The following is a 27,793-nucleotide window of genomic DNA, read 5'->3' as shown; positions in this document are numbered from 1 at the left end:
ACAGCAAGTTCCTTTCAGTGCAAAGATCATAATAGTTTGGGGGAATGAGAGGTTTTTATTTTCTGAATTGGCTGACATTTCCCTCTAGTATGTAATGTTGGCATTTATACCAGATAGTAATGCTTTTCAGACAGGCTTATAGCTCCCTTTCACTTACTTACATGTCTCCATTGTATGATATATTTTATCAGCTGCATCAGTCCCACTGACTCAAAGTTTCATTTAAAAGGGAAGCACTATGAAGACAAACTCCACAATACAAGCCTAGGCACAATTTATGTTATTAGCTTTCCCAAGTAACCTAAGCATTATATCTTTTGGATGTAGAAGGAGTTTGAAATCCCCAGAAAAAACCTCTCTCAGCCGTAAGAAGAACACGCAGACTAAATGCATACAACAAGTATCAATAAGCTAGAACTGAACCATAGGCCCTGGAGAAAACAGGCAGCAGAAACATGGTTGTAGTATTCTGTTTATTCTAGAGATAAGCCTGGATTGTACATTATGCTTCAGATCTGTCAAAATTGTGCATAATGTATAGCTCAGGATCATTCTCAGTCATCCCTTAAAATGTCTTGTCTTTTTCCTATTCTGTGCATTTAGATGTTTCTAAGCAGCTGTGCTGTACATATCATTTTCTCCTGATGCTGGTTCCTTAAAATTTTGATTACTTATTAAAGCTACTAAATCATTTAAGGTGTTTGAATTTTAGTCTAAGTTACAAAACTTTTCTGATGGTGATGAGCATGAGAGTAAACTAAAGAATTTCAGCACTTTCACTAAACCGAATGAAATACTATAACAAAAAAAGAAAATGGGAACTATTGGTACTTTTTTCAATGATCTAATCAATTGTTGCCTGGCAGCCATCATCCTCCATGATCGATAGGCCCATTTTTTTCTCCTAAAGGCCAAGTGTGAGAAGCTCTTCTGGTAGCTGCAATGCACATTAGTATGTGCAACAATCTTTAATGCCTTCCTCTGCAGATGTTCACATCCCAGCATATGAAGGCTACCAAGCGAACACCTTCTTGGCTCATACACTGCAGGCCAGCGCAGTAGCAGAGCAGGCCAAACCTCCTCTTTCATCCCAGGTTATGTGAACCATTGTCAGCTACTCATTTCTACCACCCACCATGTCTCCTCCAGTAACTTAGCTGCTAAAAGATCTTAACTCATCTGAGTTATAGTCAAAGCTGCATCCCTCTGTGCCATAGAATCAGGTTTGAATTGCTGGTACTTTGAAACTGCATTTCATGTGAAAATGTATTCCTTGAAAGAATACTGTAAAATATTAGAACTTTTTTTGGGGGGGCAAGTGAGATTAACATTGAAGAAAGAATGGATGCCATTCTTTTAAGTGCTGTTGGACATGAAACCCACAGTTTAATAAAAGCCTCCTGTTTTCTGAAAATATAAGTAATATGGCATGTATGTAGGATGCATAATGCAAAATCACTAATCTTAAACATAGTAAAATAATAGAGAGATGCACATATGAGTTTTATGTTAGAAAACTTACAGAACTGATTATCTGTCATTTAAATACAAACACACACATGCTTATTCATACAAAAGCACTCACTTGAACATACATATACTCTCACAGATACACACATACACACACACACACACACACACACACACACACACACACACACACACACACACACACATGCATAACTATTCAAACACAAATACAGACACACACACGTACACACAGCATACATGAACACACACACACACACACACACACAGCATACATGAACACACACACACACACACACACACACACACACACACACACACACACACACACACACACACACACACACACACACCAGGGTAACATGAGTGACTACCCAATAAGCTGTCTTTATTATAAAGAAGGAAATGTGCACCTTTAACAGACTGCTCACAGAAGTCAGAATAAGTGGACAGATAGGTACTTAGACAGACAGGCAGACTGATCATTGCAGTTAAAATTTGGATGAAAAGAGAGATTTCCTAATGTGAATGGGTATAAACAGGACAGTATTTCTTAAGGGGTAGAAGATATTCAAATAAAGAAGAATTACTCATCATCCTCTGTTGGTATTTCAGGGTCTATATTAGAACATTGAAGTTTTAAAACTTTGAATGTTTTAATATCGAACCCTATTCAGCAAAAGCCGAAAATATCGAAGCAACAGGAAATCGGTATTTTCAGCGCTGTGATGGAAAGTTACCGGTCAGGTTCAGGTAAGTGTGTGATTGAGTGCGGGATAGGGTAGTTAGGGTTAGGGTGCAGGTTAGGTATGTGTGCGATTGTGTGGATATGAGGGTTAGGGCGGGTTGGGTGAGTTAGGGTTAGGGTGCGGGTGAGGTGAGTGTACGATAGTGATGGACCTTAGGGTTAGGGTTTGGGTTAAGGTAAGCGGATAGTTAGTGGTCTGTGCATAGTTTAGTGTAGGGTTAGTGTAAGATTTTAGCTGTATGTGTGTGGATTGCTGTTTGTTTACTGTGCTTGTGTTGTGTGTATGTGTTTTGGAACAGCAAATTTTTTCCCTGGGAAAAAATTCGCTGTAATGTATGTTCGATGTTTTAAGCTTTCTCTGAATAGGGTTCGATATTAGAACATTCGAAGTTTTGAAACTTCGTTGTTCTAATACAGACCCGGTATTTCATCATTATGAAATTAGTTAAAGCTGAATATATTAATTATATATTTGGGAATAATAGTTAGCAATTTGCCTTTGTTTCTGTGAGATCATATAACATTCAATCATTCTCTTGCTTTTCAGAAATAATATTAGCAAGAACAAATAAACAACAAGGTCTGAAGTTGTTTGATATAAACCCATGGGAACTGCTGCAGAAGATGTGTTGCTAATAGGAAAAAAAAATAATAAAAAATATTACCTTAAGTGTGGTAGTTCATAGTTCAGTAAAAATAATTTATTCAGTAATAAATGTTAACTATATTTGTAATATTTTAGAACCTGATGTAGAAAGTTATACTAACTGCAGTTTTAAACATAAGTGTAGCCAGGTATACACCAAATATGTCATGGAGTACAAATGATATGGGAACTGCATTCTCTACTGTGTTTGTTTCAAATACATAAATGAAAGGGTGTGATTGGATTATTCTCCCTAACCAGTTAAATAAGCAAACAAACTGAAATAATGCAAATAAAATACAAAGCAATAAACAGGCCTTTCCAGTATATGAAAATTTGTTGAAAGCAATATTTTCTAATAAATACTGTAAGCAGAATGGTACACACTTTAACAGCACTGTGATCCTTTTCATTGAAACTGTTCTTTAACTATTTCATATACTCCTTTCTTAACTCATATTTTGAAAATCAGCATTTTAAACATCTTCAGCATGCAGAATATTGGACTGCTGTTTTATATGTCAAATGATTGTATTTTCAACATCTGACTCTTCTAGCAATCAAATCAAAGCATCTGTTTCTGTTTTTAAGAATGTTCCCTCACGAGTATCTCATTAACATTGTGTTCATTACTCACTTTCTTAAAAGTTAAAGAATTCATACATAAAACAATGGCAATATGCAGTGTTTTTACAGTTTAAGTGACATTTAGTACTTCAGTTATTTTCACTTTAAACCATAGATATTTGTGGTGTATTCTATAATGTCATTATTGCAGAAGACTTCAGAGTTAAATGACTCAAATTTTAAAAATACTGTTTTTAATTTGCAACTGTAGCATACAGACTACAATTAAGTTTAACTCATTTAACACAAAAAAATATGTGTATACACACACATACATGCACACGCACACACACACACACACACACACACACACACACACACACACACACACACACACACACACTCACACACACACACACACACACACACACACACACACACACACACACACACACAAACGTGCAACAAGAGAGTAAAAAATTTGTTTTTAACTGGGAATGCAAAAAAGTAAGAATTTTTTTTTTAACCATAAATAAATGAAGTGACATAATCAGGCTATTACACTGACCATCTTCAGGCTCCAGTTTAGCACAGGTCTCTGCAGTCATCAGGCTGGCCATGAAACGGTGGTTGTTGGGTGGACTGTTAGGCCTCTGTCCTTGAACAGACATAGTAGAGAGGACAGAAGCCCTCTGGTTTAGGGTGCAAGAAGAAGGGGTTGTCTCCCTTGTGGTGGTAATGTGGTCTGATTTCTCTGTGTCCCTTTCTATGCTTTCCAGGCAGATCTGGGCTGTGCTACGAGGCTGACGCTCATTCTGTACAGCTGAGGGGGAGGTGAATAACAAGAGATGGTGTCAGTGTCATCTGAAAGTGATTTGACTAAGATTATATCACACTGCTAATATGGAAAACTGCTGAGATGCAGTTCCACATTAATCCTATACTCACCGTCCTTATTCATGCCTGCCTGCAAGCACTTCTTCAATCGGCATGCCTGGCATTGGTTACGATGTGCTTTGTCTACCGGGCACATACCTGTTCCAGCCTGACATCTGTGATGTAAAGAGATACAAAGTTATAATTTTCTTTGGTTAAGTCAAAAAAAGATTAGTATATACATCATTTTATACACCAGTGATGCATTAATAAAATAAGTCCAGAAGCAGTGTTAATATTTTTTAGTAATACATCTATAACTATTGTGGACAATGCATTACTTTTTATGGACTAAAAGTAAACGTAAATATTCAGTACTGTCACTGAATTCTGGAGACTGACCATTTGACTGAATCAGCAAGTATGAATAATATTTTGCAATTTTATGCCCTGAAAATATAGCCTAGATTAAGTGCAGAAAAAAATGTCATGTAGTTATTATGTACAGAAGCAATAATAAATGATGAGAGTGACTTAGAGTTAGTCATACTAGATGATAAAATGGTTAGAAAGCAATGTGATAGAGCTTTAAGGAAGGCTGCTGGGATGCTGTTATGCAAAGAAGCATCACCAGCAGAAAATAAGTTATTATCCTTCTATAAATACAGTTAGTAAAACCCTGCAGATCTGAAGTCCTCAGCTTCATAAGGTCATAATCAAGATAGATGCAGTTCAGATCAAGGATATAATAATTCTCCATGATATACACCAGAATCCATTAAGAAACTAAAAGTCATTAACATGCATGTGCATGAAATAAGATAGTATAGAAATATAATAGAATGACCTTTTACATATCCCATAGGAATTTACACAGTCCAAGTAGGATCTATCCTTCAGAATAAAAATGGCATGTATTAGAATAAGAAAACAAAATCAAAATATATGAAGTGGAGAAGTCAGGAAGAAACAATGAAGCACTGTTTCAAAGAAAAGGTGTGGATGATTGGAACAGCTTTCCTAAAGAGACATTAGGATAAACTTGCAATGATGTCACGGAATCTATTGGATAAACAGAAAAGAATGGTGTGTATTGTGATGTCCCCACTCTGGGCCAGTAATCAAGGAGCCTGAATCCTCACCACTGGCTCTGGAGAAAGACGTTCACTTGGAGCAAAATTGGATACACCCGGTATTTCCAGATGCAGCTCTCTGCATCAAGCACGATTTCCCTTAAGAGCACGCAGGGAACACACTTAGTCCAGGGTCTGGATTTCTCTATTTGTCTCCCTCCAGGTCCTCAGTAAGACTCCCCACTGGCACAGCCATAGAGCTGAGACCTCAGCCAAGTGTCACAGCCAAGTCTTTCAGCATCCTCTCTGTGAAACCAGTTCTTCCTGTCGCTGATCCAAACAGCTGACACACACACACTCTTTGAGATTTGATTTTCACAAACACCTATACACACACCTGGGATGGCTGGCACAGATTTACTAGCTATGCCCTCTTCTGCCCAGACTATAAGGTAGTTGCACCACTACCAGACACTCCAAAGCCAGCTACTCTAAGGCTCTTGCAAGGGTATCCAATTATACTGAATGAAATTAATATTAATACAAATGGTAGTTTGATGAATACCAGGGCTTCCATGAACAGACAGAGCTGTCACCAAATATATACAAGTACTCTCAGAGATTAAAATATTTTCTAAGAGATCACCCACAATGAAAAGTTTAAATATATTTAATAATAAATAATAAAAGAATATGAAAATACTAAATATCTATTTACAGTAAACACCAGAGTTGCACTCACAGGAAGTAGTACAATAACACAGACAAATAGATTCACACAAATGCAGAAAAACAGTACTTAACTAATCTCACTATATTTTCCTGACTGATCTAAAGAATTATTATTCCCTGGTTCACTTACTAGAGCAAGGGAAGATGAAGTAGGTGAGGAGTCCTTCTCTATCAGGTTCCAAAAACAGACTGCAATGAGACTTCAGTTTCATCTGGTATTAAACATAATTTTTGTCCTTGATTACAGAATGACATCACATAATTCTGGTCATCTGACTTCTGGTTCCCATGCTACTCCCATTGCTAGAGACTGCCAGGATTTAGCACATATGTGTCAATAATACACACACATATTATAACAAATCTGTTGCAACTTCAGGAAGTCATAAAACAATTTCAGACCTCCACTCTTCCAGAGAAGTTAGTTCACCCCAAAGACAATACAGAATGCTTCCTAAAATAGACTTTTTGCCTCTGGCTGCATTGAGAACTGTAAGATATAATCTTTACGGCCTAAGCCAGATAATTTAATTTCAAGCTATTTTCAAAGTTTGGCAAATTGAGAGTAACCTCTTCTCTTCCAGTATCCTCTGTTAAAACATATACATTTAAACAGTTACAATAATGCATGTATATTTCTTTTTCTGGCCAGCAGGACAAATTGTTAGTACATTTTGTAGCACAAGCAGTTTTACAAGCATCTGTACGTGATATACAAATGACATATAATTCTTTACAAAATTCCAGCTAGCTGTTCTGGCATATGTTACACAGCCACTGCCCTACTTCTCCTGGTGTAACTGGCAATACCTCACATCATCACAGGGATAAGATATATAAGCTACTTGTTAAGTAAGTTCTGCAGCTTGTCTGTTTGGGGGATGAAGGAGCTAAGTATGTGAGTCAAATGATCTTAACAGACCATTGCCATTATGCTTCTATGTTGTTATTTAAAACCTCCATTTTATTAGCTGTGAAACAGTGACACAAAATACATATTCTGAAATAGACACACATACAAATATATAGATATATAACAAATCCAGACACACATACAAATATATAGATATATAACAAATCCATCACTCATAATAACATAAAAAGGATTTTATTAGGCCAACAACTTTTAAGACACACAAACCAATTTTTCTAATCAAGCTTCATCAGTAATCACACTTATTATTCAATCACACTTATTATTCAATGTAATATATATATATCTATATATATATATATATATATATATATATATATATATATATATATATATATATAGTGCTCAAGAAGTCCTACCTTCCCTGAAATTTCACTCTTAGCACTGAACATTATTCTGCATGTAACGTTCCCACAGATTACATTTATTTCTATTTAGTTTGCTCCTTCCTTTTTCTAAAGATACCACCTCCATTTTTTTATCTTCTTTACAAAATTCAATAATGTTGTGATGGTTTATTTTGATTTTATAGTAACTGCTTTTTTTTTTGCAGCAAACAGCATTAACGGATGGTGCAGTGGTGCAGCAGTAGCATTATTGCCTCACAGCAAAAGGTTCTCTGGTTCGATTCTCAGCTGGGTGCCTTCTGTGTGGAGTCTGCATGTCCTCCCTGCATTCCTGTGGGTTTCCTCTGGGTACTCCAGTTTCCTCCCACATTACAATGACATGCATCTAGAGCATTTCTCCCCAGGCCTCCACTGAAAATTGACTCATTCCAAGTCGGAGTTTCCCAGTTAACAAATGTTAAATAAATACATTAAAGTTAGTGGGGCCCTACTATATCGAGACAATTTACTTTCTGTATCCCAGCTCAAAAGAATAATTTTCTTAGTTATAATACTTTGCTCCCTTATCATTTTAAAATACCCTGTAAGGAATTTTTTTAAATCTATCGACTCATTTCTTTCACAAAAAACATGTTTCTAAATACCCTTCTCTTTCCCACCACACCTCCAATAAGTGATGTCTGCCTGTGGAAAACTTCTCTGATGTCTACTTTGGGTATAACAATACAAATGCAAACACTTCACTTGTTGCATACAAATATCCTCCCAGTGTTCCTTTGTACATTGCCTTTCTATTCTCATTCCCAGCATTTTCAAACCTCTTCTGATTGATTCTTATAGTTTTCATGCATTATTTTATATGTTCTACTAATTATACTTTGTATAACCATAGCTTCTCTTCTAGGCTCAGCTATAAACTCAGTACAGATGATCTATAATTTAACATGTCTCTGTCATTTTGTCTTTTCCTACACTCTGTTATCAACCCTGGTAGGAAGGCAGCCTCCAACTCACAGTTCTAACTTCTGACTGGCCAGCAGAATTAGTTAGCAGTCAGTTCTGTGCTCCATCCTCTCTTGAAATTGGGCTGTATTTCTGTGATAACAGCATGGTCCACCATCCCTCCCTGCATTGCTGCTTGCAGCTCCCCACCTTCCTACCCAAACTCCTAGCATTTCATTGTAATAGTACCCAACCATACCCTGAGTTATCCTTGTTTTATTATTTTACTGTATTCCATATCCCTTTTTTCCTTTTTTTTCTAGCATGTCAGTACCTTCCACCCCATTTTGCTTTTGCATTTCTGGCACCAGCTCTCCTTCCATCTTAGAATAAAGATATAATCATGGAGCTCTGCCCTTCCATCCCAGCTATGACAATAGATGCCTCTACATGTTTAAGGCAAAGCTTGCCCCTGGCATACAGGTGGTTTCCTTGCCAGATCTCTCTCCATTCATCTGCTAGTTCTAAATATTTCCCCCTTGCCTCTGCGAGAGCAAGTCATTACACTCTCTAATCCTGTACTTCCTCAGCATGTTGGCTACCTGCAAAGGTGACATTTCAGAAAATGCTAACTCCAACCCTCTATCCGGGCATTTCTATGCTGACTTTCTTGCCTTACATACTGCCTCTTCAGCTGCCTCTGCTGATTGGGTGCCGGTGTCTACATCCTCTTTGTGATCACCTTGGTCACCTCCTCCCATGTGTAATTAAGTCTAAACCTAGAGACTGTGTCAGTTATGTGTTATAGAGGAAGAAAGCCTTATCTGTGACTCAAGTGAACCAGAAATGGCTAGTGACATGAGCAGGAGAGAAGATGACTAGGAAGGAATGGAGAGATCAGGCAATATTGACACACCTGTCCTGAAATGAAGGGGGACAACTTTGTTATTTCCAATACCTACACCAAGTGGAGGTTGAGTGCAGCAAGAAAGCACACTAAAACACATAATGTATGCACTTGCCAGGCAGTGCACACTGTAGCCAGAACTATGTGCATACAGAAGTGAACATGTGAGGGACTTAGAATGGCATTCAGAAATGCTGGACTAGAAATGAGTGCTTGTACTGCAATACTGACAAATCAGCATTTGCTAATCATGCCCCCAACATCTTGCTCCCAGGGTGGCTGCACACTTCACTCCTCCCTAGCTATAACTCTGCATCAAAGTAACTGTTCTCAGCTTTTACAATTTTCTACAATAACTTTTTTCAGGATTGACTTTAACATTAAATTAAAATGCTTCCCTAATTAATCCATTGAGGATGGTACACTGAGGTTTTTAATTGCCTGACCTTAAAGCACTGGCATAATTGGTGCATTCATTTGTGCATAAATGAAGTCCTTGGTCTGTAAGTATTTCCTTTTGTATCCCTTCACTGGAAAATAATAACACTTGCTCCCTTGCTATAGATTTAACATTAGACTTATGCAATGGAGTAGTTTGTAGGTACTTGCTTCTTGCACAGTCCAAATAAATATGATGCATTGATCCCCAGTGTTGGATTTTGCCAATGTCTTAACAATGTCCTTAGCAATACATTCAAAATGGCACCCCTCTTTGATAGGAATTATAATCAAAGAATTTTTAAAACATGAATGTGGAGTTGCCTTCTGGCATTCAGAGCATCAAACACAAATGTTATCAGATTTTTTCATTAATCACAGTGAATAAAATCTTGCTAGGATTTTTGCTTTAGTCTTAACCATTCCCAAGTGTCCCCCCCAATATATGCTATATGCTGAACTCATCATTAGATTTCTGAAAAGCTTGAGCAGCAACAGTTGGCATGCTACTTTATCTGTTTCCTTAGCTAACCTCTATGAAAAGTCACTCTTTAACTTAATGTATGGGTTAGAAGTTAAAACAGCTTGTCCAACTTCTATCCCTACAAGTCCAGCAATATTTTCATTTGTTTTGCTCAAAGTATCACCTTTCATCTGCGCCTTTCTAAAATTTAAATGACTTACCTGAAGGTCAACCAACTCTGGATTTTCCTCAGGTTCCTTCTGTCATGAGATAAAAGGCACTGCCTCCTCTTCTACCAATATAGGAATTGGCATTTCAGTACCTAACTCTCTCCTAGAACGGACAACTTATACCAATAGTTTTAGTGTCAATTGTTGTCACTGTCTTGTTTACTTTTTTCTTGTTTCCTTTTTTATGAACATGATGCATAGAAGCCTCTTCTTGTTGCCTAGAGCTCCTGTATTTTGGCTCAACAGGAATATCATTAGAGGTCTGTTCATAGTTATCTTGCCACTCAGTATACTCCCCACTTCTTTCCTTATTTATTCATCTCACCCCAGGACACAGAGTAATTGAATACCACTTTCTCAGTTTGTTTTCTTCTCTAGATTCCTCTCTCTCTGCAAACAGATTTATCATCAGTTTTATATTTTGTCTTGCTTAAATGTGTCTCTTACCTAGAACCTCCCCTTATTTGAGGTTTCTGTTTTACACTGGCAGAAATGAGTTTAGAACTCTGACCGAGAACTTTTTCTTCCTCCTAAACTGCATTTCTCCTTCTCATCACCCATCTGCTGCTTAGAATTCTCAATTTCATAGGTTCATAGGTGTATATTAGGCTAATGGCCCTGGAGCCTTTACAAGCCTAGCCAATAGAAGTGCCCTGGCATTGTGCCACCCAACGTTAATTCCCAGTGCCTCTATCAAGTAGAGCCACTGGAGTGATCCCCAGGTTGAACTTTCTATTACCCATCCTCTTATCAAGATTTCTCTTGAAGAGGGACAGCAAGGTGCTCTGCTTGACATGTATGGGAAAGCTATTCCTGAGCATGGGCAGTCTTTGGGTGAGGAACTTGTCCCTCCAGCATGTTCTGTTGATTGTGGTAATGAGGTTGAGGTCTCTGGAGTGTGTGGTGTGGAGGGATTGAGATTTCTTTAGATGTAGCATTTCTAACAGAGCTGGGTCAGACATGGCTTTGTAAGTCAAGCAAAGATTGCCTCTATGTAGGCGATATGAGACAGAGAATTGCTGGAGTCTTTTGAGTCTGTCCATGTAGGACATGTGTTTAATGCCTAGGATCCTCTTTGTGAGGTACTTCTGTGGCCTCTCCAGCGGTTGCAAGTGTTTAGTGAGGTACATGCCATATGGGGCATTACACTCAATGATTGGTCTAATGAGGGAAGAGTAGAGACAGACAATGACCTCTTTCTTCCTGGATGCAAAACTCTTGGTAATGAGATGTGCCACATAGAAGAACTTTCTGACCACAGTGGCAATATGGTGGTCGAAGGGGAGGTTGTTGTCAACCTGCGTCCCCAGATCTCTTATAATGTCTTCAGTGTTCAGTGGGGTCCCACTGATGTGGTAATTAGTGGGAACTGAGTTTTTACCAAAGGGGATGACAACACATTTTTGGCATTAAGCTTAAGGTAATGGTTTCAACACCATTCATCGGTCTCAGTGAGGCCTTTCTGTAGGATGTCTACATCACTTGGGGAGTTAATAATGGCTCCCAGCTTACAGTCATCTATGAACTTGGTCAGCCAGAGTCCCTTTGTGTTGTCTTGGACTTCTGATAAGCAGATGCTGAACAGGAGAGGACCCAGGACCAATACCTGTGGGACTCCACTTGTGACTGGTCGTCAGTCTGACTTGGAGTCTACTACTTTCACACTGTGTGTTCTGTCTGTCAGCCAGTTTGCAACCAACCTAGTGATATAGGGGTTGATGCCTAGTTTGGTAAGTTTAATAATTCCTGAGTGAGAAATGGTATCAAAGACCTTTGCCAGGACGAGATAGGCTGTTTGCACTGCCTTACCATCATCCACAGTCCTGGTGACTGACTCAAAGAAGTCAACCAGGTTGAGCAGGCATGATCTCCCTTTCACAAAGCCAAATTACGTGGGGTCTAGAGTTTGGAGATTTCCTATATCTTTGTTATTCGGGTCCATGATGATGCGCTCCATAGCTTTACATATCAGACTCGTCAGGCTAATGGGGCAATAATTCCCAGGGTCTGTAGTTGCTCCCCCTTTATAGAGAGGGATGACTGTAGCAGTGCACCACACAGTAGGGACAAAACCTGAGGTGAGGCTGTGAGTGAACATGGCATGGGATCACTACTAAATCATGAATTACGGAATCTCGAGACTCTGAATACCTAAGACCTCGAGATTCCATAATCTCAAAAGTAAAAAAAAAAAAAAATTTAGACAGGTGTATGCGGGGGGCGAGCACCCCTGCACCCCCCCACACCCTCTGCACTTAAATATACCAACTCCAAGATCACACTACAGTGGAGTACACTGCAAAATTTCCATTTCACTCTGCACGGCACTATTTTGCCATTCACTCCACTGTGGTGCAATCTCAGAGTTGGTATATTTAAGTTGCAGGGGGTGTGGGGGGTGCAGGGGGGCTTGCCCCCCTGCATATGCTTTCAAAAATGTTTTTTTTTTTGTTTTCAATATTATGGACTCTCGAGATTCTGGTCTTTGGGATTCAGAGTCTCTAGATTCCGTAATTCGAGATTTAGTAGTGATCCCCAGGGCACACAGATGTGGTGTCAGTTCACTTTGTAGTTCATGCAGAACACAGCCAAAGATATTATCAGGTCCCATGGAAGCTGTATTCTTGGCCTTGGACAATGCAGCTTTAACTTGTGCTGCAGTAATGCTGGGTGCCTGGCATTCTTCCAGTAATGTGATTGATCCTTTAGGGAGGTTGAGAGGGGTAAAGTTGGCACTAATTCTGTCGGCCAGTATGTTGGCAATATCTGTTGGCTCGGTATAGGTGGTACCATTGTGCAGTAACTCAGAGCAAATGTGGGTATTGCCATGGAAGTTCATTTTATTTTTATTTATTTTATTTATTTATTTTATTTTACATTTGTTAACCGGGCTAGTCTAACTGGATATATTTCCATTTTCAGTAGAGGCCCGGGGAGAAAAGCTCCACATAGGTATAAACACAGTTACATAATATACAAAAAATAAACGTGGTAAGAAAGGGAAAGGAGGGGGGATATGCAAATATACAGGAAGACATCATAGGATTTAATATTCACAGAACATAGCATGATAGGATACCTCATTCTCACACAATAAAAATACAGTTTAAACTTATTTAATATATAATCACGATATTTTATAGGAAGGTTATATAAGGAGAGAAAAGAGAGAAAAGAAATCTACAGAAAAGAGTGAGTAGATGAATAAAATCTATACTTTCAGTGAAAGATAAAGCAACTAAAGGAGGAGAAGGATATTAGAGAGTTAATGCTTATCAAGTGATGGTCATACAGCTAGTAGAAGAAAAGGAGGAGGAAGGAGAGGGAGAGGGAGGAGTAGAGGTGGTTATAGGGAGATTTAGTCGGGGTTACAGCAGGGACATAACCATTGATTTTTAAGGTAGGTTCTGAGTTTTTGTTTGAACAGAATAGGAGTTGGAATAGAAGTAAGTTCAGTAGGAAGTTGATTCCAGTGTTTGCCAAGGGCGTTAGAGAAGAGGGAGTCACCAGCAAGGTTGTTGGATTTAGTTAAAGTTACTAGTCGTTTACTGGAGGAACGAAGTGAGTTCAGGTTAGAGTAGGGGGTCAGAAGTTTGGAAAGTACAGGAGTGTTATTAGGTTGGTAGAGAGCTCTTTGGGCAAAGGAAAGTTGGGAAAGAAGCAACATATTCTCTAATTCCAGCCAGTGAAGTTGCTGTAGGTTCAGACAGTGGTGAGTTCTAAATTGATTACCAGTCACAAATCTAGCAATACTATTATATGTGTTAGCCAGTTTAGAGAGATTGTTTTTCTTCAGGTTAGTGTAAATTGGTGAGGCGTAAAGAAGGGTTGAAATAAGGTGAGAGTGGGCAAGAGTAGCTTTGGCTGCAGGGGTTAAGAATGTTCTAATTCTGTATAGGGAGCCCAGTTTTTTGTTTACAATTTTAATGGTATTATTGATGTGACAATCATAGGTAAGGTTGTTGTCAATCATGACACCTAGTAGTTTGGTAGTGGAGTCAGCTGATATGAGGGTGCCATTAATAGATGAGATAGAGAAATCTAAAGTGGGGGATCTAGTAGTTGGTTTAAAGAGGAGGAGTTTTGTTTTTTTAGCATTTAAGAGTAGGCAGCATTTTAAGAACCAAGCTTCTACTGTGTGGAATACATTTTGAGTAATAGTTTGTAGCTCAGGAATGTTTTTAGCTGAGCAAATGAGAGTGGAGTCATCAGCGTATTGTATGCAAGTAGCTTGTGGAATAGCTGATTGTAGGTCATTTATAAAAAGGGAGAAACTATATGATACAACTATAGAAGGTTTTGTGATTCTTTTCAGTGTCTGCCACAATTCTGCCTTCATAGCTGGCTTTGGAGGATTTGTTGAGGGATCTCAACTTTTTGTTGAGGCTAATAAGGGAGTTTTTCCAGTCTTGGGACTTCACCTTTTTCCTGCAACAGTTTCTTCCTTCTGTTATAGAGTTCATTAATGGCAGGGGACCACCAGACTGGCTTCCTTTTTTTTGGAGGAGAGCGCCTTGGTTCTGTTAGGTATGGCTAGTTCCATGCATTTATGTACATGTTCATACAGTGCACTGGTGTATGATTCGGCAATCATGCAGCTATTTTCTATTGGCATGGGTGCTGTAAAGTTAGCCACCTCTGTTTTTAGGAGCCCAAAGTCAGCTTTGGAGAAGTATTTCAAGGTGGTTACCTTTGCAGGGGTGTGGGTGAGGTGTGGATTTCCATGGTGATTAGTTTATAGTCAGATCTGACCAGGGAGGGATTGACTATTGGTGTAGAGCAATGGTTGCCCATGTTAGTAATAACCAGGTCACAGATGTTGCTTCCTCTAGTGGGAGTCAGAATGAGCTGGTCCAGGGCATTGGAACTGATGAATACCAGGAAGCATTGGGCCAGTGTATTGGTCCTTGAGTAGTTCTCCCAGTTGACGGAGGGGTAGTTGAAGTCTCCTAGTATGAGACACTTGGGTTGACCCTTCATAGATTTCAGGGTGCTCAGAAACATGGAGTGAGAGTTTAGAGATATAGTTGGGGACCTATAGCAGGCTATGACCTGGATCGCCATCTTACCCAATGTTAATTGTACCTGAAGTATCTCAGATGCATTATGCTGGGCTACTAGTCTGGAGGTGTACATAACCTTTATGAATATGGAGACACCACTGCCTTTGGAGGTATGGTCCATGTTTCAGGGCCGAAAGGTGTGGCATGAGTTATAGCCTGGAAGCACAGGGGTGCTTTTTGCTGCTTTAAACCAGGTCTCCTTTACAGCACAAGTGTCAATGTTCTCCATTTTGAGGAGTGCTTCGAGTGAGTGCATCTTGAGATTTAGACTTCTAGCTCTGAGCAGAATGACCCTCAGATTGCATTTATTTATAGCTGCTATGGTGGTAATTTGTTCTTTGGAACACTGCCTAAAAAGGCACTATAGGGGTGGCAAGAGCCTTAGCCAGTAACCGGAAACCCAGGGGTGACAGATGCAGGCCATATCTGGCAAAGCATCGAGGTCTGTCAATCATGTCGTCCCAAGCAGACAGATACTGGATCCCCTTAGAAGGACACCAGAAACTTAGCCAATTGTTGAAGTCAATAATTTTTTGTTTGTACTGCAGTATCATTCTGGGTGACAGTAGGATACTGCTCAGGGCTGGGGTCATACCTTCCTGGGCCACATAATCTGAGAACTCCACCATGTCTCTTTTCATGTAGTCCAGGGAGGTGCATCTCAGGTCATTCACATCCACATGGACAATGAAAGAGTCATACTTGTACTTGTTGTTTAGTAACCTGAGTGCATGTGCTGTGTGTCAGATTCTGGCACCTGATAGACAGCTGACTGTTACCTTCTCCTTATTCAACCTAGTGAGTGGGACATCTGTGTGCCTCACTATTGAGTCACCTATGATTAGTGTATTGAGCAAGGTGTTTAGCCTTAGACGCTTAGGTTGAGGGGCACACTGTGGAGGTGAGCTATGTCTCCTGTGGTTTGTGCTGTGTTGTGGTGGTCGAGTGTGTTTCTGTCTTGGAGGTCTCTGCTGTTTGGGTAAATTTCTATTGACAGCCTCCGCGAAGGTGGGTGTGTGGTTTGTGGTTTTATGTGAGAGATGTGATGGTGGGTGTTCTGGAGGACTATGTGGTCCATGTGGTGTGGTGCAGGTGTTGACCATCTCCTCTTGACCAGCTGGTCTGGTCTTGGCTGGAGAGTGCGTAGCTTCCAATTTGGTTATATAAGTGCATCTCTTACAAGTCTGAGTGTTGGGAGGTAAAAGGAGAAGGTTGTCTGCGTACATAAGGCAGTTGCTACACTGCCTCAGAATGCCCACGTGCACCAGGTTAATAAGAGAAAGAAGAGGGAACTGCCCTTTAATCATGCCATGAAGGGTGGTCATAACTACTAAGTACTGAAGCTATTTCTGTGAATAACAACTAGTGCTGATAGCACTTAGGTGTGCTAAAATAATTGCTACAAAAACCTGTTGAAGTGCAAAGCGATTAAGCTATTTGAAGTGCAAGAGAGAAAGAACTAGCAAGATTCAAGGGAAAAAGTAAAGAATAGACTTTCTGGCACAAGTAATAGTTTACCTCAACTTGACACTGCTAGGTGGAGCTTAAACAAGTGTAAACCCATGCAAATGCGGGGTTTTAAACCAGAAAGTTAAAAGGGATGGAAAAACTGTCCAAACAGCCAATAAACTACAATTTCTGGGACAGAAACCACTCTTCTTGTGGTAGATAGGCTACCTAGTGCTTACCACTCCCACTAATAAGCTAGAAGGCCTGCCGGGGGGGGGGGGGCTCAGAAGCTTACAAACAGTCCTGGATATAGCAAATCTGTATCTGGACTAGACTAGTTACAGGAAACCTGAGTGTGTAGCAATATTAAAGCAAATACAGCTTAAATAAATGCAATTAAATTAAAAACAACTATTTCTCAGGCTTCCTGTTTTAGCTTGTCAGAAAGTTTAGAATTTTGCTAAGGTTATGTACTTTTCATACTTCCCACTTTCATTCTCCCAGAATGCATGCTTTTATAAGTGATCCTTCCTCTTAACTTCTGCTAGTCATGCCTACTCTCTGCTCTGCAACACTTTCAGGCTGCAATGACATGTCTATTCATTTCTTTGCAATGTTTTCAATCTGCACTTATTTTATTATGTAAGTACATTTCTTCTACTAGATCTTTTCTTGCAGGCTGCTTTGTCATAGGTGTATGCTGAAATGTCTCTTTAAATACAGGAGTTCTAAGCAAAAGGAAGAAGCTTCTATGGTCTGATAGTTGGTGCAGAAGGTTAAGGTTGTGAGTAGTAGTTCCTGCGGTACATGGTTTGAATCCTTCAGTCCTCATTTACCTTGTGTGTGACCTTGATTAAATAACTCAACCAGACATTCCTCCTGTGTCATTCCTGAAAAGGGACTGTTTATCCTGTGGACCTCCCTGGTTAATGTATTATTATCATTATTCTCCCAGTATCTTTTGTTACATTTATGTATATTTAGAACTTTCTACTACTGAGTCTTATTGGAGTCATATACTCTAAGGAATATGACTGGTGATTGCTTCCACCCACTTTTCTCAAGTTAGGCAGAAGCATATCTGCAGGCTTATTCACTTGCTGGCTCCCCTTCCCACTCTGATGAAGAAGTTGAAAAAAGGACTACATTCTTTTCATTGTTTCCACAAATCTTTAAAGTGAAGAAAATCTGTTTTTTCTGTTTTCATGTGTTGTGCTAAATTGGGTGCTGAAGCAACAGGATGAATTGTATTTTCAGCTGAATAATGGGATCCTGCTTCTTTTCTCCACAAGTACATACTTCTTCAGTTGCTTTTTTTAGTAAGGTTTGCTTCTTACATATATAATGCCACTTTTATCAGTGTAGCCATACTGCCTGAATCAAGCAGTCACTGTACCTCTCTGCCATCAATTAAGATATTGCACTTAACTCTGCAGTAGCACAGTAACAAAATGCAGAATCAGTTATTCTAGCATATAATTTTGAATTTCATAAGCATAACATCATTAGTAGCATGATTTTCAGTGGTTTTATTTTTCATAGGTATAACAGTGTTGATAGCACAATTACAAATTCTAGCCATATAACCCCCTTTCCATTGTTTTCCACATTTAAAACAAAATATATTTATCGCTGTTACTTTTTGTTTATTATCAATATCTGCCACAGGTTTTATTACAGGTCTAGCCTATTCTGCTCAACTCTATACAAGTTTCATAGCATATCTACTACTACAATAAAAGTTTCAGAGTTCTTAGGGTCAGTTTAACTTATCCACTTTCTTAAAGCAATAGTTTTAAAAAAATCTCTTATATTTGTCACTGGTTAATATCTCTACTATACTATTTTTAGTATGCTGCCCATAAACTATAAATTATATCCTTTTTAAGTGTCAAAATTATGATCTTACCATTTTGTTATGAGAAAAAGTCCAAATACAAAACTTTTAAGACTCTGTCTTAAAGGTAGTACCAACTCGAATAAGTAATGATTTTTTAACCTTTTCATAGTTCTAATACTCTGTCCCTTCCATTTCTGTGAAGGCTGTCAGCAGTTCTCTGATTAGCTGAGTTAAACAATTCTGGCCCTATTGACTCAGTCCCAACCCTCGTTATTACTGAATGACAATAAGATATGCATCTAGGTCCTCCTCCCTGGTTACTTATTCTAGCAGTGGCACTGTCTTTGCTGTGGCCATCAATGTGGCCACTGCAGACAAGCCTTCAGCTGAAGAACGGTAACAGTCATCTTCATCAACTGTTCTATAGTTATCATCCTGACAAACAGCCCAACCTACAGGTGCTCTGAAGACATATGAAAAAAAAAAACCTCCTAGCACACACCACAGGACTATCTCTCATGTTGGGGAACATTTTACTCAGATATGGTTGGTTTTCTCATAACCAGTAAAAGATTTATCTTAGGAAACATATGCCTCCTACTATCCAACAATATGTAATATTGAAAGTAACAGACACTCTGGTTATAGGAAGGCAACATAAGTTACAGTACACAAGCATCAAATGCAGAGTTTTCCCCATAAAAAAGTCTTACGGCTTAAAAAAAATGCACAGCAAGTGCCCTCAATACTGCTCCATACTGCTGAGACACAGTCTATTTCAGTAGGTCTCTCTCGCTTTCTCTCATACCTCTCTGTTGTCTAGATTTTCTGAGAATGCCTAGAGTTTTGCCTTATAGATTTGGTTTGTTCCTCATAAAATGTTTACATTTCTGGCTGAATTCAAAAAATAATGACAGACATTTGAGTTTCTGAATTCATATCCTTCAGAAAATTCATGCCAATGCAATACCTGTTATTCTATCAACTTTCTAAGTTTATAAGAGCAATATTTAAAAATTGTCCCTATTTTGGGCCTTTGTATCCACCATTATGTATGGTTTTGTCCAGATTTTGTACGATAAGAGGCTGAGAGGTATACTTGCTTTCTCTCTCTCTTTCTTTGAGTGTCTCAGTAGTTCTCTGTTCTGAATTCCCATAACAGGAACAGATTCCTTCTGTTGTCTTCTTCCTGGTCTTCGTTCACTCTGCTGTCACTGTGACAATGCTGCTGTACCAGGCAGCAAACCCCCTTCATGATGGACAAAAAAGCATGCTGAATAGGCTCACCTTAGCCCATATTTTATACAGTACTATTTATTTCACTAAGCAAACCTGCACTAATACAGCAATGTTTCCCTCTGCTCTTAAAGCAGCATTCTCATTCAAAGGAACAGCAGCATTTCTCTAGCTAATACAATCTGTTCTTAAAGAAACACTTTTATTTATCTTATATAATTAAAGAAAACAGCATTATTTACAAAACAATTCTGTTTAGATACCTGACACACAAATACAGCACTGTTTACAACATTCACTTGGCCACTTTATTTGGTGAGATCTAATATTAAGGTTACTCTTACCCCAAGATGTAATGCACAGCAGGTCTTGTACAGTTCACAAAAATATAAAAGCTAATAATAATAAGCTTAAATAATGTTCCTCATATCACTCCAAAAATTGTATGTTAAATAGAAATCTACAAAGTCTACAAATCGAATTCACTGTAGAATGACCTATCCTGCAACCCATTAATAAAAATTGCAAATCAACAAATATCAAAATATGTAACAAAAAACTGAAAAAAAATTGTTTCTTAGAAAGTTCTTTATATGGTATGTCAAAAAGTGTAATTGATACAGTAGCTAAAGTAGAAAATGAAAATTATTCACATAAAATAATAATATGTCTTAAACATGTTTCTATTATTATGCACAATTAATCAGGAAAAGTCAGCATATCTGAATCACATTTGCAATCAGCTAGCCTACAAGACATAAGAAAATGAACTGCACACAAACAACTATATAACTCAATATACCAATACCAAACCAATACATCTAAATTATACAAAAATAAGCAAGGTATGGAGTAGTTCATTCAAAAGTTAGCATATTCAGCTTAATATAAATTAAACAAAAACAAATTAACAAAAAATATCTCTGTTGAAGTTGTTGAACAAGTCAGCTCACAGTAAGTTCCCTTCTCTTCCATTATCCTTCTTTATATAGCTTCTAATTACTTTCTTTGTTCAGATAATTCGTGTTGAGGTCATGGCTGCCTTCCCTGCAATTAAAAGCTTCTTTAGATAGGGAGCACATCTACAGTCAAGTCTGTCCCTGCCATCCCTTGGTCCACCCTAGGAAAGCAGAACTGATCATCAGCTACTTGATACCTCCCCATCCATATATCTCACTATGCATTACTCCAGGTAAATTCTCACCAGGTGCTCATTCAGCAAAATAACTTACTGTTTCATATTGGTTATGTTCTCTTTATGTGGATCAAAGTAACTTACAGCCCTCCTTACTTGCTTTCTCACATCACTTACTTGCTTTTAAGTTATCTAATAGAAAGACCCCTACATCTTTTAAGTTATCTAATAGAAAGACCCCTACATCTTTTAAGTTATCTAATAGAAAGACCCCTACATCTTTTAACATATCTAATAGAAAGACCCCTACATCTTTTAAGTTATCTAATAGAAAGACCCCTACATCTTTTAAGTTATCTAATAGAAAGACCCCTACATCTTTTAAGTTATCTAATAGAAAGACCCCCACATCTTTTAAGTTATCTAATAGAAAGACCCCTACATCTTTTAAGTTATCTAATAGAAAGACCCCTACATCCTTTAAGTTATCTAATAGAAAGACCCCTACATCTTTTAAGTTATCTAATAGAAAGACCCCTACATCTTTTAACATATCTAATAGAAAGACCCCTACATCTTTTAAGTTATCTAATAGAAAGACCCCCACATCTTTTAAGTTATCTAATAGAAAGACCCCTACATATTTTAAGTTATCTAATAGAAAGACCCCCACATCTTTTAAGTTATCTAATAGAAAGACCCCTACATCTTTTAAGTTATCTAATAGAAAGACCCCTACATCTTTTAAGTTATCTAATAGAAAGACCCCTACATCCTTTAAGTTATCTAATAGAAAGACCCCTACATCTTTTAAGTAATCTAACAGAAAGACCCCACATCTTTTAAGTTATCTACTAGAAAGACCCCTACATCTTTTAAGTTATCTAATAGAAAGACCCCTACATCTTTTAAGTTATCTAATAGAAAGACCCCCAAATCTTTTAAGTTATCTAATAGAAAGACCACCACATCTTTTAAGTTATCTAATAGAAAGACCCCTACATCTTTTAAGTTATCTAATAGAAATACCCCCACATCTCTTAAGTTATCTAATAGAAAGACCCCTACATCTTTTAAGTTATCTAATAGAAAGACCCCTACATCTTTTAAGTTATCTAATAGAAAGACCCCCACATCTTTTAAATTATCTAATAGAAAGACCCCCACATCTTTTAAGTTATCTAATAGAAAGACCCCCACATCTTTTAAGTTATCTAATAGAAAGACTCCTACATCTTTTAAGTTATCTAATAGAAAGACCCCTACATCTTTTAAGTTATCTAATAGAAAGACCCCCCACGTCTTTTAAGTTATCTAATAGAAAGACCCCCACATCTTTTAAGTTATCTAATAGAAAGACCCCCACATCTTTTAAGTTATCTAATAGAAAGACCCCTACATCTTTTAAGTTATCTAATAGAAAGACCCCTACATCTTTTAAGTTATCTAATAGAAAGACCCCCACATCTTTTAAGTTATCTAATAGAAAGACTCCTACATCTTTTAAGTTATCTAATAGAAAGACCCCTACATATGTTAAGTTATCTAATAGAAAGACCCCCCACGTCTTTTAAGTTATCTAATAGAAAGACCCCCACATCTTTTAAGTTATCTAATAGAAAGACCCCCACATCTTTTAATTTATCTAATAGAAAGACCCCTACATCTTTTAAGTTATCTAATAGAAAGACCCCTACATCTTTTAAGTTATCTAATAGAAAGACACCCACATCTTTTACGTTATCTAATAGAAAGACCCCTACATCTTTTAAGTTATCTAATAGAAAGACCCCTACATCTTTTAAGTTATCTAATAGAAAGACACCTACATCTTTTAAGTTATCTAATAGAAAGACCCCCACATCTTTTAAGTTATCTAATAGAAAGACCCCCACATATTTTAAGTTATCTAATAGAAAGACCCCCACATCTTTTTTTCACTTTTATTGTTGCTTTCATTTCCTAACTAAGACTGAGCTCACTTTAGATTCTACAGGGGAGACCCAGGCTAGTATTTATGTGCTCAGTGCAGAGAATTTGGTGAGGTCTCATTATGTCAGAATTCACCTGCACTACCACCACAACAGTGAGATGGGACCTTGTTTTAATGTTTTGCTTTAAAGCCTGTACCTGAAGTGTGCAACAGTCCCTTATGTGACATTGCAATGTTAGTAGTGGAACGTGAATCTAAATGTGTTAAGTACAGACAGAATCCATGGTCCTTCTGGCATTAAAAGCAAGGTTTGGTCTTTGATACAGCTATACATCATATGTGTGACACAGTTAAAAATATTTTTTAGTTAAAACTGTACAGATGTTAATTACTGGTAGTTTTTAGGTCTGCTTTTGAATAAAGCCTAATTTATTGCACAGTGACAAAAAAAAAACAACAACATGAGAAGTAAATGAAAACGTTTCAAAAAGTTTTGTGTACAGCTACAACCAGTACTTTTGGTTATATTACTGTATACATGACAAAATCTTTTTTTCTAGTCAATGTCTTTATGCTCCCCCTGTATAGTAGCCATGTTTAGACGTTTTAGACAATGTATCTCTTGCACTCAGTCAACCTTCCACAAATGGCAATGGTGTCTTCTGTCAGTCCTTATAGATTTTCAAAAGCTTATCAGAGAGTGTCAGTGAGTTATTCAGCAAAGCTGTTTGCTTAACGGTTGATAAACAAACGGTGTTAGCTTGTATCATGTTTATAAGATAAGCACCAATGAGCTTAGTCATTGCATAGTTACATTCTCTTCACTGGTTACCACTATCAGAAGTAATTACACATGATATCCCAGCCATGTTTGTAGCAGCAGTATCTATCCATCCATCCTCAACCGCTTTTTCCCATTTTGCACATGGGGTCAGAGTGTCACTTCAACAGTAACAATCATCTTGAGCCAAGGCTTACACCGCTAGCTGGATAGCCCTGCCGTAGTTGTTCATCTGCACCACTCACTTGTACACACACTCACATCTATGGCCAATTTAGATTGTTCAGTCCACCTACTGCATGTCTTTGGAATGTGGGAGGAAACCAGAGCACCCAGAGGAAACCCACGTGACTGCAGGGAGGACATACAGACTCTACATAGAAGGCACCCCAGCTGAGAATTGAACTGGAGAACCTCTTGCTGTGAGGCAACAATGCTAACCACTGCACTACTGCAGCCTCCCATTTGTAGGGGCAGTATGCCTAACAATTTTCCTTAATAACCTGGCTGTATTAATTAAATGTGTATTTATAATTAAAGAAAATAAAGCCTGTTAAGGAGACTAATGAGTGTAAACATGCAAAAAAGATGCCTGCTACTATCCACCATTGTGCAATATAAAAGGCACCTGAGACTGCAGTATTAGAAAGGTATGAAGGTACCAGAGACATATATTTGTTGCTGCAGATTTCCAATAGCTATATGATGATTCAGTAAGAAAATAACACACTTCTTGATTACTCAGCAAACTCAATAAGACAAAATAGCTATTCTCTGCTAGAATACTTGTTCTGAAAATTTCAGTAAAAACATTTTATGTGATCCCTACACACACACACACACACACACACACACACACACACACACACACACACACACACACAACGCACACACGCACACACACACATGGAGCTAGGATTCTCACAACTCATGAAATTGCACATTTCCCTCAGTATTTTTCCTTAGAAAACAGGCTGTTTTTAATGAAATGCCCATCTGCTCAGCTCACTAAGGTTGGGTTTCGTCAATAATGCCTCAACAAACAGTATGACTATCTTTTTTGCATGTGGCATATAAATATGGCTCAAACAAAAGACAAACTACAAAGGTATTGGCATTAATGTTATACAATGACCTTTGATGGCATTATAACAGCATAGTAGCTGCTTTCAACGTTTGTCAACTTCCTTAGTTATAATTGCTTATGAACAGTGATAAAATTACTTATGTCAAGGAGCCATCTGGTGATTTTTTTTTTCTGTTTTTTTTTACTGGTCTTTTGATATACCCACACTAGCTCTGTAGCACTGGAACATGTGCACATATTTTTGTTTTCTGTAATGTCTTTGATCTATGAATAGTCTTACCTGTAAATAAGCTTCCTCCTTACACTTCTTTTAAAAAAGCCGCTACAGCCATTGCATGCATAAATCCCATAGTGTTTCCCGCTGCTCGTATCGCCACATACTTTGCACAAGAGCACAGGACTGAGCGCCTTACCCAGAGCAGGACTTTTCGCTAAGGAAAACAATAAAGGTAATTAGCTGCCTTGCAAGTGTAACTTCCTTTCTTAACTTCTCTTCTGTGTTTACAACAGAGGTTTAATTCTTCACATTTTCCTGTGGTTATGCTAATGACATAAATAGTCAGAACGTTTTTTTTTTATCCACTTGTGGTGCAGAAGTTTCTAGAACCTCAGTGAGTGTTTTAACCAACACTTTAAGAGACAGAGACCATGTTTCATTCGTCTCCTCAGATACATAATCCAGCTCTCATAAAGGTCATATCATGTCATAATTTCAATGTTTTCTAAGCTGAGTTAAAACAAAAATATTCCAAAAGTAAGACATAGTCAAACAGCAAACAAATTAAAATCTAAAAGGTAGACTCACTGGTTTGATAACTTGTACAGTTGTTTTGGATGTCAGGAGATTGGAAGGCTAAAGGCTGTTTGCCTACTCCAAATACCTGGATTCATACTGAGTGCTGCTGCTACCACCACATGTGATATGCATCATGTGAATGATATATTAAACTAAGGTCCTGCATTTTTGTTTAAATGGAGACCAAAAATCTGGTGATAATTATATGATGAAAAGTGGAGGCTTTGCTCTTGAGTGAATTCCTTGTCACCCATGTCTTAAACACAGAATAAGATGGTTATGATCAGTGGCCCAACATATCTATCAACTGTCCAATTTTTTTGCAAAATTTCTGGATTTTTGAGTCATATTTTTCCTCTATTCTTCATACATTTTTAGTTTTCTCTCAAATGATTGGCAAATCATTATGTATGGAAATCAAAAAATAATGACAGGCATTTGAGATTCAGACTTCATACTCTTCAGAAAATGCATGCTACTGAAAAGGCTGTTATTCTATTATCTTTATAAGTTTATAAGAGCAATATTTAAAAAAAGTCCCTATTTTGGGGCCTTTGTCCCCCCAATACTTATGGTGTTGTCAAGATTTCTTGCCCTAAGAGGTTGTGAGGTATGTGGCCCAGTCGTAACCCCCTATATTCACATATATTGACCAGGATTATCCATCTATATTTTAGTCAAATCTTGAGGAGATAATCTCCAAATACATATAGAAAAAACATGGATTGAATTATAGTGATGATAAAAAATTACAGTAATTATATGTAGAGCCATCTAGATATAGGTAAAACAAACATTGCTTAATATATGTACAATATAAACATGCAAAAATATAGACAATGAATGGCCAGAAAAAATGCAGAATGTATTTAATAGGTGTGCGTGCACAGTCTGCCAAAGTATTATACAATGGAGAGGGTGTACAAATCCTTCAAGGCTACCATTAGTACTAATTAAACAGTGTGTACTGCACAGAGCATGCTGATTATGCTCTGATATTGGAAAAAAGAACCATCAGGTAAGCAGTACAGTGGCACGAGACTCAAACTTAAAAATGTTAAGCACCCCCTGCTTAAGATGTTAAGTTCAGGTCTCGGGCTAAGCAGTAAAATCTGCCTGTATGGACCAACAAATTACAGCAGCAGAATAAAACATTTGGTTCTGTCTGCTGTCCATACTGATAAATTATCCCTTCCTCTTATAAATTAAGAAAGTAGATAGAATAACTGGATAAGTGTTCACCTGCATTTTCTCTGAAGAGTATGTCACTATTCAGTGACTTCTATCTTCTGTAATTTGTCTGAAAACCACAAACTTTATGAGAAACAGACCAAACAAATGAGGCAAAAATATGGACAGTTTAGAGGCATGGAATGAATGTGAGTGTAAACATAAGGGCCTGCCTTTCCAGTTATCTACCTAAGATATGGAAGCATTTTTGTAATTTATTTTGTGTGTAGAAGCACTTGGCAGGAATTTCCATGCAAAGATTTCCTTGACCTAGTAGCATATCTAGGAACTAGAAAACAATTACTCCATCTCTTCCAGTCTAAAGTTACATAGATTTTCCTTTCATAGCCTCTCTTAACTTTTTGAAAATGCTTTTTCTTTTTTTGTCCCCCTTGGGACATCATTATTTCCCAGCTCAGCCCCAGGTAGCCTACATCCATGCTGGGTCTATCAATTTATCTATTACCCACCCCCAGGACTTACTTCTGATGTCGCTAGAGCTGGTCATTGCGTCTAAGGGCATCATGGGGGCTCAGCCATTCCTCTTCCATCCTGGGTGTTCTTTAAATCCTCTACCCACTTCCTGCCTCCCATGCTCATTAGTTCATCTGAGGTCAACTCCCCTCATTGGACCATGCCTCTCTTAAGGGAGCATCATCAACAAATGCCCACCTACAGTAGTATGGGCGTACCCATCGCTCTCTGCTGCTCCATCAGTCACCGAGTTACTAACTGAACTGGGGCTTTATCCCTCTACAGCACCACAGTCGCTGTTTCCTTTCCTGACATACCTTGAAGGCTCTAGTAGTTAATCTTTTCATATTAGCCAGAGCCGTTATTGCGTCAATCAAA

At 38.1% G+C, this 27,793-nt stretch overlaps 1 protein-coding gene across 1 annotated transcript in view; it reads right to left on the bottom strand.

Annotated features, from left to right (window-relative positions):
* Positions 1-27,449, bottom strand: part of NR2E3 (nuclear receptor subfamily 2 group E member 3) — a 109,757-nt gene extending 82,308 nt beyond the window's left edge. The window contains exons 1-4 of the mRNA XM_044076354.1: positions 27,425-27,449; positions 25,196-25,346; positions 4,398-4,501; positions 4,018-4,272 (exon numbers count right to left, since the gene is read on the bottom strand). Of these exons, the coding sequence (XP_043932289.1) occupies positions 4,018-4,272; positions 4,398-4,501; positions 25,196-25,346; positions 27,425-27,449 (535 nt within the window). The remainder of the gene's footprint in view (positions 1-4,017; positions 4,273-4,397; positions 4,502-25,195; positions 25,347-27,424) is intronic.
* Between the last annotated feature and the right edge of the window lie 344 nt (positions 27,450-27,793).

Source organism: Protopterus annectens, chromosome 7.part0 (assembly GCF_019279795.1).
Source record: "Protopterus annectens isolate FY-2018-M chromosome 7.part0, PAN1.0, whole genome shotgun sequence".
Lineage (NCBI taxonomy): Eukaryota > Metazoa > Chordata > Ceratodontiformes > Protopteridae > Protopterus > Protopterus annectens.
The sequence above is the reverse complement of the archived record's forward strand: the minus strand, read 5'-3'. Positions and strand labels throughout refer to the sequence as shown.